Genomic DNA, 21,194 nt, shown 5'->3' with positions numbered 1-21,194 from the left:
ATATACAATACATATATAAAATCTATTAATATATAATATATAAATTATTATATTAATATATTTATTATATAATATATTAAAATAGTTGTATCACAATAGGCATTTTCTTACGTTTGAAATTTTGAATAATATTTAAAAGTTTTTTGAAGACAATGAAAAAAATTAAAAAATTATTCTGCAACATAGAACAGAAAATAATGGCTTTTGAATTTTAGAGATTCTTATACACTGCATTTTTTGGTAATAGGTGTTAAATCACACTTTTGCCTATTAAAAAAAAGATTTTAAAATAAAGCAATATATATCTAACAAAACATCTCTATTTTTATAAAACTGTTCCTCATTTATATTTAAATTATTTTTGACTAATACTATGCTCCGATAGTTAACAAAATTAAACATATGGAAGATAAAAGGAGGATGTGGAATAAAAAAAGGAAGGATCTATAAGAGAGTTAACAACGTTAGTTGCTAATTCCATAAATATGCAGTCAACTTTGGAAAAATATATGATTTATTATAAATAACAATATATATATATGCGAGGTGTAGAGAGACCCCATGTTCCGATATTACTGCCAGTACTGAAAATATATAATATACGTAACGTAAACTATAGCTTTTCAGTACTGGCAGTGTATATCGGAACATGCCCAGAGTCACTGTCTCACGATAACTAGTAATATATATACAAACGGTGTATACTAATACTGTACATGGCACAATTTAACTGTACAAAAGCTTTATACGACAATAGTACGTTCATTTCAAGCCGATTTGCCTCGTTACCTAAAACATACAATAGAATATATTACATGTTAATTATTATCGTCAGATTTATATGTTTTTATATATGTTTTTTTTGCTATGAAACATTTATCTCTCATTAGATCATAAAATATACTCCAAAATTTTTACTAGAATATTTATTAGAATATTAAACTTGCATTAAATATTAAATGAATAAAATCATGCATACTGCTACTGATTTTTCAAACTGTTAAAAAATGTAATCTCGGCGATGACAGCTGTCAAAAATTTGAAAATGGTCTAATCTATTCTTTTCCGTTTGATTATTTAAATTCGTGTTTCGACGATCACATCGATTGAATTACCTGTTCGTATACTGTCCAAGCCATGGTGGTCATCAGAGTTCGCCTCAGCATCCTGGGAACGATACCTTTGAAATATCCTAGTACGCCGTATTTCTTGTAGACGAGGAACGTCGCACGGCAAATGCCATTGAATTCATTCGGATACAGTTGCATCTTTGTTTTGACGACATCCGGTGGTTGCGTCACCACGGAGGCCAGAATTCCAGCGAGAATTCCGCAACCGAAGTGAACTGGCATCGGCGAATCGCTCGTCGTTCCTACGAATGAAGAATTTGTCTTTAAGAATAATATAATCTTTAAGGATCTCTAAATTTTTTTACAAATTAAGAGTTACGAATCAATATCGAAATTATAATTCCAAATCGTATAAATAATTGTATCGTATAAATAATTTTTTTATAAACATTTCAAGGCTCCTGGCTTCTCACCGACCATGTTGGAATTGTGACATCAGAGAAAACACACGTTAAAAATTCTTAGATGCAATTTTGAAATAAAAAGATATTTCGATGAAACAACACTTCAGATGGCTTTAGCACTTTTAAAATACCTCGAAATCTCCCTATCCCTTTTTCCCTTTATAAGCAATCAACAGCTGTAAAATGACTGTAATATGAGGCCTAGTTCGTCTGGTCTTTGCACATGCACATTTCGCATGACAAAGTTTGATATTACGATCATTATACGACTGTCGATTGACTGTCAAGAGAAAAGAATAGTTTTCGAAGTATTTTAAAAGTGTGCTAAAGCCATCTGAAATAGTGTTCTTTTCATCGAAATATCTTCGTTTAAAAATGACATCTAAGAACTTTCAGCGTGTCCTTTCTTGTCTCTGACGTCACAATCTAACATGGCTGCAGCGAGGACCCAGGAGCCTTAAGAATAATCTTATACACAGGGTGTTTTTAAAACTATGTCAGAAATGTTAAGAGCGTATTCTAGGGGTCAAAATAAGAAAAAAGTTCCTATAAACATGGATAAAAAAAAATGCTTTCCCTTCGAGTTATAGCTCTCTAAAGTTGGGGGAAAAATCGAAAAATATATTGTAACTCTCGGAGACTTTTTCACAGATCGTTGAAATTTTGCACAGCGTAATAATTATATATAAAATACCTATATATAAAATTATATATTATGTATATATAAAATTATATATTATGTATATATAAAATTATTATTATAGTAATGTATTAGGTAAATATCATTTAAGGGATACCTGTACTGGCAGCCGCGCTTTTCAATTGGGTGTAAAACATAAGGTATAAACCGCTATAAGGCGCATCTCGTAGAAGAGTAGGCACCAGACCACTGGCTAAACCTCTCACTCCCTCTTGCTTGTAGATCAACCAGAGAGCCTCGCTAATACCATTATATTTGTAAACGCCACTCTGTAAAATTATATTGACATCAATCAGGAAAACGGTTAATCTCAAATTTTATTTTGCGTAAGTCATACAGTAATCTTTTATCGAATTTTTCTATTTGAAATATTTTTAAATATTCTTATTATATTATTTTAAAGAAGACAGCGTGCATATATTGTCCATCACTTATTTCTAAAAGATACAGAACCTGGGGACGAATGTTCCTAAGTCCCCAGGATCTAGGTAAAGCGAGAGTGCTAGATCTAATAAGCTAGACTCTAGACTGCATCAAAAACATTTAGCTACAGAACTACAACAAGAGTGAAGAGATCAATGGACCACCATGATTTAGGTATTGTGAGGGATTATAATAGCACCACTCATTAATGACTATATTATTTTAATATTATACTAAAACTAAATGCAATTACTTGAAAGCTTTTTTTTCTTTTTTCTCGCTTTAAAATTTCTTTTCTTCCTCATATTACTTTCTTCTCAATATTTCTTTTCTTTTTCTCTTTCTCTCTCTTATGTATCTTCGTCATATTCTTCTTTTCACCAATCATACCTCGAATCGCGTCTTGACGACGGTGATGGGAATAAGCAGAGCCCCGGACATGGAACGCGCGGTGATGCCTAAGGAGATGGCCTGCAGGGCCGTCAATGGTTCTTCCAGATCGAGGGCGTGTTTCAGCCAATGCAGTGATGAGAAGTACAGACCCACACCAGGGATCACCCTAGTTATTGACTGCGAATTAACAATCATAGTTGTTATATTGCGATGCAAGTCCAATATTCGACTAATATTAATCTCTCACAACAGGGACATCTTACCGGCGTCATGCCCTTCCAGAGTCCGAAGACATTTTCCTTTTGAACGATGTTCGCAACCGTGCCCAGCATCCCATTTCTCGGCGATCTATTCCGGAAAAATTCAATTAATAAGGTCAATTAATCACAAATTAAATAAAAAAAAATTATAATATTTTCTGAAAGCTAATAAACTTTAAAAATATAGAACATTAAAAAGTAAATCTTAAATCCTTAGAGAAAGAGATGAAATTAGTCAAAGTTTGTCTTAAGCATTTTGAATAAATAAAATTCTGATTATATATTTGTTAGAAAAAAATCTGATAATAGATTTTATTTTACAGTTTTTAAACTTTCTTACTCGACGGAAGCATTGACTCTACTTTGAAGCCTGGTCTTCACTAGATCCAGCGGTTGGAAGAGGATCGTGGAGAATGTCCCGGAGAATGAGCCTGCCAGGAAAGACTTCAAGATCGGATACTGCGAACGCACAGAAACAAAATCATGAGAAAAACATTCGAATTCATAGAGAGAGGGAGAGAGAAAGCGAATTGTTTTTATAGTTCTTTAATTTTGCACAAATATACAGGGTGTCCTAAAAGTCCTGCAACAGTCAAATATCGAAAACAAAGGCTTTTTGAGAAAAATGTTTCAAATAAAAGTCGTAGTTTGCGTATTAAGTAGTAATATTAGCGTGATTATAAATAGCATTGTTAAGGCTATGTAAAATTTACTTTGAAAATTTTTAATGGAAACCCCTATTTTTGATTGCACATTCTTGTAGCTTATCTCGAGAATTTTTTAAAACACTATAATGAAATATTTTTTCATTCAGTGCTTTTCGAATTATAATATGAAGTTTACAGTATTTTGATATAAAATACTGTAACTTTCAAGCCTCATAACTCGAAAAAAACTTTATTATAGTGTTTTGAAAAGCTCTTAAGATAAGCTACATAAATGTGTAATTAAAAATAAGTTTCTATCTAAAAATTTCAAAGTGAATTTTACGTAGCCTTAACAATGCTATTTATAATCACACTAATATTACTACTTAATACGTCACTTAAGCCCTACAACTTTTATTTGAAACATTTTTATCAAAAAGCCTTTGATTTCGAGATATTTAACTGTTGCATGACTTTTGAGACACTCTGTAGATTTCTTCAACATATAAAACTTCTTAATGAAAGTATCGAGAATCTCCATTCGAAGCCTTCAGACACATGTGTCTAACAATAAGACCTATCTCGATGTAAATTATTTGCGGCTATCTCGTCGCACGTGAGCGAACTCGTGCGACGAGAGACGAGAGATCAATCGTTAATCAGAGCGACTCCGGGGTTATCGTTATCATGAGCAGTTATTTTTCGCGATGCAGACTTCTTTTAATAGCGCGAGCATTGCACAATTTGATTTAACGACGAATGTGCTACACGAAGAATTTAATTCTTCTCTTCTTTCTTCATAGAAGAAAAAAAGAAGAAAAAAGAAGAAAGACGAAAGAGGAAGAAAGACGAAAGAAGAAAAAAGAAGGAACACGAAAGAAGAAAAAAGAAAGAAAACGAACGAAAAATAAAAGAAAAAAATTTTATCAGATTAAGAAATTTCTATGTCAACAAATTTGTTGTCGGATTTGTTCTAGTTTATTTGTAAATCGTCTGACCGACAGTTTATCTTGGTCGCCTTATCTCTCATATTTTCTCTTTGGAAGGTTCGCGAACCTTTATATCGATATCTTTCACAATGTAACGTTATATATGACCTATCGTTCGTTAACTATAGTCATTCGTGAAAAAAGTTAAAATCGAAAAAAAATATTAAAAATAAGATATATCTTCTCTTTCAAAAATTGCAGTGAATAAAAAATATATTTGCAAATCTTGTATCTTTTGGACAAAAGAAAAAAGAATATGTGTGTTATATAAAATGCTTCTAATATAGAATATAGTGTTTTCATTTGTATTCGCATATTGATGAAACACTTTGTAATAATATATTCTTCTTTTTTCTTTAAAATTGTTTTAAAAAGAATAGAATTCTCTCTCTCTCTCTCTCTCTCTCTCTCTCTCTCTCTCTCTCTCTCTCTCTCTACAGTAATTTTTTCTTTATTATATAATATTTAATAAATATATATCAACTAAATAAAATATGATGAGGCTGTTTGAATAGATTCATATTAATTTTCAATTTTTTAAAAATTCTATACTGCCATAAAACAAAGTACATAAACATTTAAAACCATTTACATTACATCAATACATCTTACTAATTGTAAAACAATAGCTGTTGTTGCATTCATAACAAAACCTGCATATATATCATCAATGGCCTAGTTTACATCGAGCACTTGATACGCATATCAAGTAGTGAATTTGAGCTGATCAGCCAATAACTGAACCAACTTACTAGTTATTTACTATTTGGTACACGTATCAAGTGCTCGATGTAAACTAGGCCAATGTGTTCTTTTGTTTTTATGATTTTGATTGATTCTTAATAGTTAATCAATATTTTTTTCAGATATGCTATTTTTTCGTTGAAGAAGATCTGAGTTGGAAGCGAAACTAATCATGAAAGGAATTTATACAAAATATAAGATTATGCAGACTTAGTTTTTCATGTTGGCTCTTATTTGATCGAATTTTTTTTTTTTTTTTATTAACTGCCCTTCTATAACTGCTAATGCATATACAATAAACCTTAATATCATTCTGAACTATCTAGACTGCCTCGTGTTATACCCTACATTAATTTAGAATAAAATTACTCATAATTCAAAATACTTACAGATCCTAGAGCTTCCATAATAGATCCTGACAATTTAGAAACTTATATTCACTATTACCAAATTTCAAGTAGTTTACATGTCCCAAGAAAAAATTACATTTAAGTTATTATCTTTAAAAAATGCAGTAATTAAGTTAAACCACTATATCTCAGAATTTTTTCAGTGAAATAATCTGTCGATTCTCTCTGCTGGTTCTTCACTCTTATATTATTGATTCTTAATAATTTCACTGTCAACAACAAAGCAATTTTTTTGCAGAGACAAGGAGAAGTGGAGGAGGAATCTCTCCCCCGTACAGTCGTCTTTAATGCTGGCTAGATACTGAGTCACGTTTGAAAGCATGCCAGCTTTACTTACATCCCTGTTTATCTTTGTTTCGACACTCTCGAGGTCAATCGGGTGTGTCATTTCGGGACATGCTCGTGCGAGTAAGAATGCCAGGCTTATCAGCAAGTTGAAACGTGATTTAAACGTGACTTTATGTGAAAACGTGATGTACTTTGACGCTGGCATAGGTCAATCGGTATTATCGTCCTCATTCGACGACCCTTCCACTTCTTCTCCTCGCTGAGATAGCAGTCTGAATCATTTCTCGTGAAATCCTTGCAGCTTTTACAGAGAGATCTGGGATGATCGCACTGGAATGATCGTAGAATGTACCTCTCTCCGCTGGCTTCACCTGTATTTAAGAAATACAGAATTAAACGTTTTATGAAATTTTGGAGCATCAAAAAGAATAAAATTATATATATCTTGTATTGAAATAGAATAATATTGTGAAATTGTGAGATAGGATGAAGATTTCAAATGCATATTTTTTCATGAAACACATGTTTTCTCTGAAAATGTATTTGGAGCGAATGAAAGCTAGAAAATATCAGAATTTGCAGATACAAGACATTTTTTTTACAATTTATATTTTACAATTTATTTGTAAAGCTATTCTATGTTATCGGAACAAATTAAATGTGCAAGATATATATGAGAAAATGATGTATATATAAATGATATATATATATATATATATATATATATATATATATATTATATATTGTATAGTGAAATGAAATGAAGGATAAAACTATAATTACAATTATGTACATATTATTGTAAGAGGATCGCTGAGCAATAAGAGAATAATATCAGAAAATAACAAGAGCAGTGAACTTTCAAAATCCGAATGTTTCAAAAGTTGATCGAATGACGACAATGAAAGAATTGCATAATCATTTCATTGCTGTGTTTATCTCTCAAGTCTCCCTCTCGTTTTAAAACTTAAATATTTTGTGTTTCCACATTTCTTCTCCATTATATATTTCTTTCATTATATTATATAGTTATCACTACACAAAGTTGTGTATATATATAATTATTATATAAATTATTTTTAAATGATCAATCAAGTAATCTATAAATGATTTTCCAAGATTCCAAATTGCCAGATTTAAAATAAGATTTATTCCAATTAAAAAAAAAAATATATATATATATAAATACAAAAGAATATAAAAATAAGCAAATATAGAAAAAAAATATAAAATTAGGCAAAGAATCTAAATTCATATATATATTTCACGAAATTTAAAATTCATCAGCCATCAGAAATGACGTTTGTCTGGAGGATTTTTTTCTGGAGGATAATTAATGATTCCTTATCTTTACCCTCGAATGATGATGACGATCAAAGTTATTAAAGCGAACAATCATCCTGTTGTTATTCGCAAAAGTGCTAACAACCTCATTGTAGAAGAAAGAAGATCGTATTTAACACACAAAAAATTCGTTTAACGAGATATACTTTTTTCATACCGAGTCAACGGAGATAGAGATGAACGTAACGTGATGGAGGTCGCGTGACGAAAAATAAGTCACCGTCGACTGATAATATGAATTATCGGGTAATGACATCATTCGTTTTTCGTCTCGCGTGGTGATTACTCCAGATTGTTTATCTCCGCGAAATAAGAGAGGTTTTGTCGAAATCTATTTACTCTGAATATTAATCCAACGTGACTTGCATAAATAAATTGTTTCCGATATGAGAGCGATATGTCCAATCCTTAGAACAAATCATGAGATATTTTTAAATTTTATTTTGAAGATACAGCCCTAACCTTAAGGGGATCCTAGTCGGATGGTCGAACTTCGATAGGTTAGCACCACACATATCCAAACATGTACACGTCATGGACATAGGAATAAATTTATTCCTATGTCCATGGTACACGTATACACATATGCACACGATAGATTAGCACCACACATATCCAAACATATGCACGTATACGCATATACACACACATATGCGTGAAAATGTTTTTAATATTTAACTTTTTTATTAGACTTGCAATCTCACTTTTTATTGTTTACTAATATTTCTTCATGTTAACCCTATCGCGTATACTATATTTTATGCACAGATAAACTGCAGAACTATTTTTATTAAATAAGTATTGTTACGAGCTGACATGAAAGAAGCCGATAACAAAACTGTAATTTTTGATTTTTATATGATTTATATATGGAATTATAGCTAACGCGGTCCGTTTTTATAAGTACTTTAATCGTGGAAAAGGATTTATTGATCTGTATAGTCAATAAAAAGATATCCCAAAATAATAAAGTTGGTTCTGCCGTACCGACAGAACTAACTTTAGGATCCGACTAGGATCCCCTTAAAGTCCACATTACCAAGTGATGGATCCTAAAGCTACGGCCGAACTCCGACGGGTTTGCGCCCTCATCTGAGCGGAATTAAAATTGTTGATAATTTTAGTTCTGCCATACCGACAGCGGTATGCATATTAAAAGAGCAATAAAAAAGCAAATAAAAATTGTGTTCAATATGTTCAAGACATCATATATTATTTCTACTGTTCTATCGCTTCGTACGCGTATCAAAGAATATCGAAGCGCATAGATAACAGTATATCATATGTGTGTCTGCCTTTATTAGGCATGTTCCGATATACACTGCCAGTACTGAAAAGCTATAGTTTACGTTACGTATATTATATATTTTCAGTACTGGCAGTAATATCGGAACATGGGGATTATATGTACACGCACCGGCAGGAATGGTGTCCGGCGTTAGATGTGTGCGAATACGTGTATGACTTTCGGCTGTCTTACATGTATTCGTACACATCTAACGCCGGACACCATTCCTGCCGGTGCGTGTACATACATGTTTGAACACAATTATTCATATGTGTGAACGTATATATTGCGTTTATAAATTTCTATTATATATAAATATTTATTTATACAATCAAAAATATATATACCTATAATGTTTATCTAAATAATACATTGTTATAGTATATAACCGTCGATTATATCGATTAGAAAAAAACGAATTGTTAGATTGTAATTTATACTAGAACGTTACATTATAACAGAGGCAATCTCTCTGATTATAATATCCAGTTATATGTATTATGCACATACATTTGTATGCGTTATATACATTTCTTACATTTACATACATATATGCATAAATAATACATATATATGTATATATAATATATACAAGGTATTTTATTTGATACAGTAGAGATTATCACAAAAATAAAACATTTTCGGAAAAAATGTTTCATATAAAAATTGTAAGATTTCGAAGGGGGACAATATCGTGAATTGTTCTTGAGTGGCATTTTTCAATTATATTTAGACCTAGTTTTTTAATTGAACTATATTATTTGTATAATACCTATAAATCGAACTCTTGCAACATTCAACATAAAAAGTTATAGGATGGCTAAAAAATTTTACGAGATATTTTATAATTGATATAATTTTATATAAACTATGAAATATTTCATAAAATATTCATTTCTCAATAATTTTACCTCAATACTTATGCACAAGATAAAGAAAAAAATTGGTGTAAAGAAAACATAATTGTTTTCAAGAAAAAAATATGTAGTTCCTAATTTCAATTTACATATACTTTCTCTTGAAAACAACTATATGTATTTTTTTACAGCAATTTATTTCTCATTATTTTGTGCATAAGTAGAGGTAAGATTATCAAAAAAATGAATATTATATGAGATATATTTCATAGTTTATATAATTATATCAAAATTATAAAATATCTCGTAAAGTTTTCATTTTTTAACTATTTTATAACTTTTTATATTGAATATTGGGATATTCTTCCGAATGGGACACTTCGAGTTCGGAATAGCCCTTTAGCGTACTGAAAGTAGATACCAAAACAACGTAATATATAAAATTTCAGCCGCGGCAATCATTTTTTCAACAGTTTTTACCTAAAAGTAAAATCTCAATTAAACTCAATAACAGTATTAATACTTTATAATTATCAGTTTGTGTTTTTGGTTAAAGCAGAGAATACTTTATAATTATCAGTTTGTGTTTTTGGTTAAAGCAGAGAATACTTTGTAATTATCAGTTTGTGTTTTTGGTTAAAGCAGAGAATTCTCTCCAAGAGCAGGGATAAATAAATATCTGGGTGTTGTCATGAATGGATTGTAATCCTTCAGGATTAGGTACATTATATCAATGTTAGGTGTTGAGTGAACTTCGTTTCATCTTGCAAAGTACATGCGTGGATGCAGTGAGTTCCGCCCCCCCCACCCATACGGGGAGCTCCACGCCATTGGACAGATCCACGCATATCAGAAACGTATGTACACACACACACACACACACACACACACACACACACACACACACACACACACACACACACACACACACACACACACACACACACACACACACACACACACACACACACACACACACGGGGGGGGGGGTGCAAGGGGGGCCTTCGGCCCCCCTCCCGGTAGGCAGCGCGTGGATTTTCGCACGTGCGGTGTTCAATTTTTTTAAATAAAATTTTTAAAGAAAATTTTTTTAAATAAAAACATTTGAAAAAATAATTTGCCGCGACTGAAATTTTATATAATACGTTATTTTGGTATCTACTTTCAGTACGCAAAAGGGCTGCCCTCAACTCGAAGTGTCCCATTCGGAAGAACAGCCGAATATTGCGAGGATTCGATTTATATATAATAAAAATATAATAATATAATAAAAACAAAGTAGCTTTATTTAAAAAAACTAGGTTGACCTCTAAATATCTTAGAAAAACGCCAATCAAGAACAATTTTAAATCACGATATCGTCCTCCTTCGACACCTTACAACTTTTATATGAAACATTTTTCCCGAAAATGTTTTATTTATTATTTTTATAATAAAATTTATTTTTATAATAATCCACTGTATCAAATAAAATACGTATTATATATGTATATGTATTATTTATGTATGCATTCGTGTATATAAATATAAGAAATGTATACGACGCATGCAGATATGTGTGCATAATACCTATATATTTTGGATATTATATAATGTAGCTTACACATTACATACATATATATATATACAGGATGTCTCTAAAATCTGACCCAGGCTCTTTATTTCGGAAACGGCTTTAGATATGGAAAAATGTTTCAGACAAAAGTTGTAGGACTTGAAGGGGAACAGATGATGAAAATATGGACTTGACCTTGAGTGACCTATTGAAGGTCAGGTGAAGGTCATCGATGTTTTCTTAAATGGAATCCCCTATTTGCTATTGCATATTCTTATAACCCTTGTCGAGACGTTTTCAAAACACTATACCTATGTGGATCTTTTGCACAAGCCGTTCCCAAGATACAAAGCTTCAAAGTTGACATATTATCGGCATTCGCATTATCCGATGTACATCGCGGGGAGGTTGTTCAGTCAAATTTGTACATCAAGTGGCCCTAAAAAGGGCAGACTTTGTGTGTGTGTGTGTGTGCGCGCGCGCGCGTGTGCGTGTGTGTGCGCTTCTTTAGTAAAATTTTTCTTTAATTATTTTTCTTCTAGTTTGTAAGAGGAAGGAGAAAAAAATGGTAGAGAAAAAGAGAAAAAAGTTTTACTAAAGAAGCACACACACATACAAAGTCTGCTTTTTTAGAACTACTTGATGTACAAATTCGACTTCAACCTCCCCGCGGTGTACATCGGATAATGCGAATGCCGATGATATGTCAACTTTGAAGCTTTGGACCTTGGGAACAGCTTCCGCAAAAGACCCACATAGGTATAGTGTTTTGAAAACGTCTCGACAAGGATTACAAAAATATGCAATAAAAAATAGGGGGTTCCATTTAAGAAAACATCGGCGACATTGACCTGACCTTCAATTGGTCACTCAAGGTCAAGTCCATATTTTCATCATCTGTCCCCCTTCAAGTTCTACAACTTTTGTCTGAAACATTTTTCCGTATCTTCCATATTTTTCGAGATATTTGCCTGGGGAAATTAAAATGGGACACCCTGTATATAATTAACTCATTTAAAAGCTACTGATTGGACTTTCAAATAATTTTGAAAAATAAATAATGCAAAATTATAATTTACATAAAGAGAATTATTATCATATCTCTTTACTAGTTAATAGAATTCCAAAATAATTAGAATTGTTAAAATGTATATAAGTCGTGAATAATATATAATAATTCAGTGCAAAGATAGTCTGTATCACGCTGAAAAGTCAATTTTAAGTTTACAGATGTAAGTCATCTACGTTTTATATAAAGAGAGATCTTTGCTTAAATTTAAAATTCAGCCTTATTTTGTAAGAAGTCTATAAAGGCCATCGCACACGAATTTCCGTAACCGTAAGCATAAGAAGTAACGTAAGAATTATTTTATGTCTAAAATATGTGTATATATTTATATATTAATATTACATATTAATATTCTTTAAAATTATTAAATATCAAATTATACATAAATCAGATATATATATATACACATGTCTTCTTCTTCTTCTTCTTCTTTTATGGCTGCTTGAGCTTTAGGGATTACTCATACGCCATTAATTGACTAAAATGATTCAAACTGCTCTCAGATCGCAGATCTGAGGATACTTTCCAAAAAATACACTTTATGCGTAAAAACGCGACAAAACACGTCCGCACACGTCGAAGGACGCCAACGGACTCTTGTATATACACATGTCATGCAATGACATAAATCGAGTAGAAGAATAGAGATGTGCCATAACCTTTTAGTAGCAATATTCATATATATGTATACAATTCTTCGTACGTAAAAATTTCAACCGACTGAAATTCATATGTTACGTTTTAAGTTTTACGATTATGGTTATTTCTGATCTTACAGAATTATTTAGATCAAAGCTAGTTTTTGATTGGTTCTCGAGGTTATGCTTACGACTTATGCTTACGGTTACAGAAATTCGTGTGCGATGGCCTTAATTCTTAAGGGTCGGCAGCACGGTCTTGTATACAGGTCTGGGCACTTCGGCGAAAATATGTGAGCAGAAGTGAGGCCAATATGGCGTCTACAGTTGGCCGATTACCAGGAGCGTAGACACGTTTTCGGCACCCAAAAGATAACAATTGTTTTCCAATTTATATTTTGTATTATGACATTAATACATTTTAATAAAATTATTATAATAAAATTAAACATTATATTTTCATAAAACATAACATGTTATAACAAAAAATAAATGTTAATTATAATTATTAACTTTTATAATATTTTGCTTGCCTCTTTTTTGTGGCACTTATTTTTTTTGCATCTTTATTTATCTGTTGGGAATATTGCCTCATCCTTAAACGTAAATAGTATGTAATTGCATAGGATAGGAGCTCAGAACCATGCCACAGTATAACTCATGGACATAGGAATAAAGGGACGGAGTATAAACCTCTACTTTAGGCGAGGGGAGTGAAGCCGCTTCCGGGGAGCGGGGAACACGGTCACGTGGTACTTTGGTGCCGCATTGGTAATTGGTTCTAGCATAAATGCGCGAAATTTGAAAATGAGACATTTAGTTTGTTTACAATTATAAATGTGTGATAGAATATTTTGAGTAAAATAGAGAAACAAGGGGTTTTATTTATAAATCAGCATATTGAAATGTTAATGGTGTTAATGCATGTTATCGAGATGTCAGAATTAAATGATAAAAAAAGTTAGAATCTATAGATATGAAAAATCTTTATTGTTTTTGTTTTAGTATTTAATTTTGCAATTAATTGCAATGAATTCAGTAAAATAAAACTATTTATAAATAGAAATAACTAGAAGAATATTTATGATTATTAAGATTTTTAAGATTAGAAAATTATTTTTCACTTTTCTGCATTTAACAATGTGATTTAACGGATTTTGCAACAGCATATAACTTGCCCATGGAAGTAAGTATTGGTTACAGTTTTATAATAAAATATTAAAAATTTTATTATAAAATGTTAATGTAAATACCTAAATATTGATAAATAATTCATTCTTTAATAAATTGTACAACTGTCAATATTTATTGCATAAAGGGATTAGGATGGTATTATTAATAACAAAATTATTTTTTATCAATTTTATTACATTTATTGACCTTTAAATAAAATTAGCTTATTAAATACATGTCGCATACTCATTGGCGAATAATAATGTAAAGTTAGAGCAAATGATCTAAGTCGACTATCAAATTGTTTGTTTACAGGTTTTCCTCTATTTTTAAGCAATTGTCTTTCTAATATTTTAGAATTTGACCCACCTATGTCTTGTAATATCTGCAATTCTTCAGTCCCTAACATATTGTTTTTCTTGAGTGAATTAAGAATTGCCTCCAAAGAGATTATTCGTGATTCCTTTCGTCGAACCTTTTGTTGCAAAAGTTTAAACTTTTTTGAAAAAGAGGTTTTTGTGTCTTGCAATTTTTTGTGGAGGTATTCCTTTTCAAGAGTGTTATGGTCTCTCTTTGGTGATGTATTTGTTGACTGATCCGCAACTAAAAAATTTAAAAAATATAATGTATAACAGATTTTAATTTTTTAGAAAATTGTTACACATATTATATTAAATAAGATGAAATATTTCTTACAATGACTGCATCCAGGGATAGGAGATGTGGCTCTATCAATTTTTAAAGTATTACATACAGAACTTGATGCAATAATACCATCATTTGGAACATTCTCAATCACACGTTCTAGCAAGTAAACATAAGATACAAAGCAATATATAAATAAAACTGCATAATCTTGTGCCATACAATAAATCAGACAGTTGGGAAAGTTATTTGATAAAAATAATGCCACTACTAACTTGTAAACAGAAAAAAATTATAATAATAATGGCATTACAAATAACGTATTATTTCTCAATCCTGATAATAATAATACTATTTGATACCTATATACGGTAGTGCATTTGGTCGAAGTCTCTTTGTACCATATAAAAAATTAAAGGCATCTTCTGCAAAATGTGCGGAACAAATTCTTGCTCCAATAGGAACTAATTCCGCATTTAGCTCTAGTATATTCAACCAAAGCAATTTTGCTTTTTCATTCTTTGGAAATCTATTAAAAAATAAATGTGTTACTTTATATTATATCATTTCTCTTATTTTGATAATACAATATAATTTTCATATATGCTAATAAAATATGATTTTTCTTACCGGTGATATGAGACATTATTTATATTTTTTTCTTTTATTTGTCCCAAAACGAGACGACTTCTTGTACGGTTTTTACAATTTTTTACAATGCACTGTGGCATTGTAAAAACAGTATATTTTTTCTTTGAATTATAACTCAATAAAACTGTTCTGACACTTCCATGACACTTCTGACTCTCGATGAAAGATTGCGCTTGCGCGATCACAACCAATCGCCAATGCGGCACCAAAGTACCACGTGACCGTAGTTCCCCGCTCCCCGGAGACGGCTTCACCCCCCGCAGCTATTGCTCTGTCCCTTTATTCCTATGTCCATAGTATAACTACATACAGTAGTGACAGTAGCTGTCGGCTCCTTTGATGTAGCCGTGAGTCGATCACGTGATGGTCAGCCATGTTGTAAGCCTTACGGGCGCTTCATTTGAACATTAAGAATCGCGATAACGTCTTACGCAAAATCTTTTTTAATGTGATAAAGATAATAATGCAAATTATTTTCTGTTTTTAATGTTAGTATATTTTAAAAATGTATTAATAAAATTATAAAACAGTATATAAAACGTGATACAGTAGTGACAGTAGCTGTCGGCTCCTTTGATGTAGCCGTGAGTTGATCACGTGACGGTCCGCCATGTTCTTAGCCTTACAGCTAACGCATGCGTAAAAGAAAATTTACTCGCTGATTTTCTAGCACTGTCACTACTGTATGTAGTTATACTGTGACCATGCTCTGTGCAAGGAAATGAAAATTTATAGTTATTTAACATTTCATTAACTGTCTCCTCATAAACATTTGGGGAAGATACATGCTTTGAGAAATAAGCTTCGACTTCTCGAAGCATTAAAAAAAAATTTATATTAGAATGGATTAAAATATGTGATACAAAGAGACCGTGTGCTAAACAGCCACAAATATACGGCACTATGTTGTCTGACAAAACATGCCAACTGCGCTTGCGCGTCGGCCTATTATAGTCGCCATATTGGCGTCACTTCGCTCACACCGGTTTATATGAAAATAGTATAGGAGTGCCCAGATCTGTATACAAGACCGTGGTCGGCAGGGCACCCAGGCAAACTCCGAATTGATGTTGGAGACCTCGCGCGGTGACAACGCGAAACTCCGATTTCAGTGTTGCCAACGCTGAGAAACTAACTCTCAGGTTTTATGTAGTGGTGTATGTCTGTACACGTACACACACCATGCTATACGCGAGATACGGCCTGAAAATGCTGGGTGCTTTCCAATAACGACACAGAGCGACACAGAGTATCATTCTATCTTTGTTGTTCTGGTATTGAAAGAAGATAGAATGATACTCTGTGTCGCACTGTGTCGTTGTTGGAAAGCACCCGCTTTTTGGCCTTTCGTAGCAAAAGGCAGTAGCGTAGCAAGACTAATAAGCACCCGCTTTTTGTAAATTTTATATGCTTATGCACACATGTGCGTATATATATACCATTTGTATCTAAAAATTATATATGTATTAAGTTTTCATTTATACTGGGTGTCTGACGTAAGGTGTCACACCGAAAATATACAAGTAGATCTCGTTAAACTGAGTCGAAAAGTCCTATACCATTTTGCAAACAACCACGTAAAATTTCGAGATATTAATTAAAAAAGATCGACCAACGAGCGCGCGAATTACGTCGGGACGGCCCGCTAAGCAGTGTACCGTGCCGTATCGCTATAGGCAACGCGCGCCTAGCATGCGGCGGGCCGCCCCGACGTAATTCGCGCGCTCGTTGGTCGATCTTTTTTAATTAATATCTCGAAATTTTACGTGGTTGTTTGCAAAATGGTATAGGACTTTTCGACTCAGTTTAACGAGATCTACTTGTATATTTTCGGTGTGACACCTTACGTCAGACACCCTGTATACTTTTTCATCGATACTTATGTATCGTCAGCGCGATAGAGAGACAAGGAGAGAACGAATGTTTTGTATATTATTTTGTTGCAATCATAGATCGACGAAAATGTTGATTCCTGATTTCTTTTCGATTATATTGATATTGTATAATCTCTGCTCCATAAATAACTTATAACGTAAAAGGACTTACGAAAAACGTATGATGCAAGAGAGTGTTCAGTTTATCACCCAGAAAATTCGAGTTCAAATCTATCAGTATCAAAATGTTTTTTTCTTTTTTTACCTTTTTTTAATAATATATTGGAATATACAAAAATTAAAAATATATTTTGTAAAGGCGACAAACTAAAAAATTTTTTAATATTGAAAATATCATTTTACAACTACACACATCCCAAATAGCACAAGAATGTATAAAAAATGTTTAAAACTCATTTTCAAAGATATTTTTAAAATGTTAAAATATAAAGTACCTTTTTATTCATTAAAAAACATTCATTTATTTTACACTATTTTTATTTAAAGTTTAAATATTTAATATTTTATAAATTATTAATAAAAAATATTAATAAAATAAATATTTATTTAACGCTTATTAAATATTTATTTTATTAGTATTTAATTCATATTTTATTAATAAAATATTGTAAACGTTAAATTAATATTTATACGTATATTACATTAACGTGAAAATAATAAAGGTTTTTTTAATGAATTAAAAGGGACTTATTTTTACATTTATAAAATATCTTTGAAAATGAGTTTTAAATATTTTTTATACTTTCTCTCTCTCTCTCTCTCTCTCTCTCACTCTCTCTTTCTTTCTCTCTCGCTATTTGGGATCTTGTATATAAATGCAAAATAATTCCGTAAATAAATTATAATAAATCTATATAGTAGCTCTCTGTGTGTGTGTGTGAGAGAGAGCGTGAACGTGAGCGTGCATGTGTAGTTGTAAATGATTTATGAAGCTTTTTTTTTTCTTTTTTTTAAGTGGGGGAAACCTTCAAAAGGCACCCCGGTTTTCCGGGGTAGTGTGAGATTCTTACTCACTAAAACCCCCACTGTGCATACGTTACCTGCTGCAATACAATGGCGTTGATTCAATGGTATCCACGTCTCTCCATTTAAAATGATCCGCCCTTCAGACATGTTTACTCCAAATCTATCTGTAACAATAAGCAACTCTATGCTGCATACATAGATTAATATCAATATAATTATAATAAAATAAATTGTTCATTTCTGAAAAGAAAACAATGAGAATTATATTATATTAAAATATCAATTAATTAGAGTTAGAATAAAATCATTATTTTTTGCGCTTATCGGAAACACAACAACAGAAGCGCTACAACATATTATTGTTACATATTCTTATCCCGAAAATCGTTATATATAAATATTAAATATAAAATATTGTAAAAAATATGTAATATAAATATAAAAATATTAGATTTATTAATATAATTAATATAAATAACAAATGTTAATAAAAGTCTGATATATGCAATTTTTTTCTAATGCAATGAAACATTTAATTTATTACCCATACAGCATCATAACCAAAACATGTCTAAAATCGGGATATAAGACATCTTTAAGACGTCTTTAATACGTCTTTAAGACATTTTATGACATAATGTCTAAAAGACATCTTAAAGATGTCTTATGTCCCGATTTTAGACATGTTTTGGTTATGATGCTGTATGGGTAATTATATATTTGATTGTATTTCTAAGATCTTTTTCATTTAAAATTTTTTAATACAGTACGATAACTCATCTCATGGGATAAAGATGTATAATAATATGTATACAATGTACAGTAAACAATAGCCAGCAATGTACATATAAACATACATACTTTTAAATATCTGTTTTATTAATTTGTATTCTACTCTATAATTTGAAGTAAATAAAAATTTAAATGTATGTAATTGCTATTGTTTCTGTGCATAATATTTAATAAACAACACGAATTAATAATTCGAGTGGATCGCAATTTAAACTAAGTTAAATAATTGCGTCGCAAAGTGACCTCAACCATATTATGGGAAGTATACTTTATAAAATATTTCTTGTTATTTTACGTGCCACTTTGTTTCTATCATTTCATGTATATGTGTTTCTATACTTGTATTTTGTAATTTGTTTAATTTTTATCTGCCTATTACTATATATTTTTGAAAATAGTACATTGCAAAACAAAACCTATCTAATAATATTAACACTTTGCGACGCAATCACCTCAGTTCAAATTGCGATCTAATTTGCAATGCACTATTTTCAAAACAAAAGTATAACATAAAATTTTATATTAATATTACATATATAAAAAATACAATGGGCCCCTCCAACGCCCATTCCCGTGAGAACGCAACAAATATCCTTTTATCGTCTCTCCGAAATTTTTATTCGCATGCGAGATAGAGTAACAATTACATATTACTATATGTTCTGTACAATGACAATTGCAGATAACTTTTACCATCTTATTTTATCATTGCTTATTTTTGCATAATGACAGCAATAAAAGCTTACAAAGATGATAATGAAAAATATTAATTCGGGAAAGGCAATAATTTGTTGCTTTCTAGAATTTTAATTAAATGACGTCTCATGCATTGTACGTCACTGGAATATTTTTCATTACAAGGATTTTCTTTCAAGACTACAGTTGTAGCGAAAGCTGCAGCATAAATTCCGCAAGAGGTGCAATCCGGTTGTGTTTGCACTTCTTCGAAAATTATATCATATTCGTTTATCTTGGGATAACGAAGGCGAATATATTCTTTTTCTTTAGCATGCAATTTATCGTACGTAATATCAGGTAAGCTGTCGTACACGTGAAGTTTGGTGCCATCAAAATAAATGCATCGCCAATGATCTGTGCAATTTCCGCCAATAATTTGTAAGCTTTTATTGCTACAACTAGCTTCAATTGTGTGTGGGTATTCTAAATATAACACACTTTGTGTTTCAAAGCAAGAAGTCTGTCTTACAATGCGTAAAAAAAAATCTAACGATTCGTCATTTAATTTACTATCTATGGGCAAAACATTATTCTTCACTGATAAGAGAGAAGGTTTAATATTATCAAACATTTTTCTTTGTCTTTTTATGTCATCCTCAGTTAGATCTCGTTTTTCATTTGAGTAATCAGTTATAATGCAATTGTCATCTTGCTCCATTTCTGGAACAGCAACAGTGGTAGTAGTGCTTTCGATAACACTTTCCACTTTTTTCTCATTTTTCTTAGCCGCTTGTGCTTTGATGACATACTGCGGTTCCCGAATAGGCATATTTCTTGCTACTCTACTATTTACTATTTCAGGAACTAATCCTCGTAGAATCGTTTAAGCAGTGCTGACATTTTTGTTTCCCAAAATCTGTCATCACGCTCGACAATCGTGTACTTCAATCCAAAGGGTGTCCACACAGCAAAAATGCAATACTTTGTTTGCGTTATGTGGAGTTGTCCCTATACTTGGAAGTAGTACGCGTGTCTTTGATTCATTCGAGTGTCATCCGTTTTATCAAAAATTCTATGAATATCTGAAATCTTATTGAGCATTGCATCGGTGGGAGATACATGCCGCGCCGCATAAGGACATTTAATCTCAACGATAGTATCGTCTGCGACAATGCCGTCAGGCGTCGCGGCAAGATATGGGATAGTTTCATCTATAAATAAACCACAATTTTTAATTTCTATCCCTAATTCCATC

General features: G+C 31.5%; 2 protein-coding genes across 7 annotated transcripts; both read right to left on the bottom strand.

The window, feature by feature from the left end:
• Positions 1–496: 496 nt before the first annotated feature.
• Positions 497–8,344, bottom strand: LOC145945260 (mitochondrial glycine transporter). 5 transcript variants are annotated; one of them, XM_083054147.1, is made up of 8 exons: positions 8,195–8,344; positions 6,080–6,759; positions 3,651–3,769; positions 3,314–3,398; positions 3,048–3,227; positions 2,332–2,503; positions 1,116–1,372; positions 497–789 (listed from the first exon to the last, which is right to left on the bottom strand). In XM_083054147.1, the coding sequence occupies exons 2-8, from the start codon at positions 6,095–6,097 to the stop codon at positions 763–765; spliced, it is 858 nt and encodes a 285-aa protein (XP_082910273.1). In that variant the 5' UTR covers positions 6,098–6,759; positions 8,195–8,344; the 3' UTR covers positions 497–762. The 5 variants fall into 5 exon arrangements, with proteins under 5 accessions (XP_082910273.1, XP_082910269.1, XP_082910271.1 ...); XM_083054143.1 differs by having other exon boundaries at positions 6,438–6,759; XM_083054145.1 differs by lacking the exon at positions 8,195–8,344 and adding an exon at positions 7,890–8,140 and having other exon boundaries at positions 6,438–6,759.
• Positions 8,345–14,481: 6,137 nt separating this feature from the next.
• On the bottom strand, positions 14,482–15,908 carry LOC145945234 (THAP domain-containing protein 2-like). 2 transcript variants are annotated; one of them, XM_083054108.1, is made up of 4 exons: positions 15,588–15,903; positions 15,320–15,486; positions 15,009–15,116; positions 14,482–14,915 (listed from the first exon to the last, which is right to left on the bottom strand). In XM_083054108.1, exons 1-4 carry the CDS (start codon positions 15,686–15,688, stop codon positions 14,512–14,514), a joined length of 780 nt encoding a protein of 259 aa, XP_082910234.1. In that variant the 5' UTR covers positions 15,689–15,903; the 3' UTR covers positions 14,482–14,511. The 2 variants fall into 2 exon arrangements, with proteins under 2 accessions (XP_082910234.1, XP_082910235.1); XM_083054109.1 differs by lacking the exon at positions 15,009–15,116 and having other exon boundaries at positions 15,588–15,908.
• Positions 15,909–21,194: the final 5,286 nt, after the last annotated feature.

The sequence above is a fragment of the Prenolepis imparis genome, unplaced genomic scaffold (assembly GCF_030444845.1).
Source record: "Prenolepis imparis isolate NDT839.2.m4 unplaced genomic scaffold, iyPreImpa1.0 SCAF_14, whole genome shotgun sequence".
Lineage (NCBI taxonomy): Eukaryota > Metazoa > Arthropoda > Insecta > Hymenoptera > Formicidae > Prenolepis > Prenolepis imparis.
Note: the sequence above shows the minus strand (reverse complement) of the source record. Positions and strands in the feature narration are given on the sequence as shown.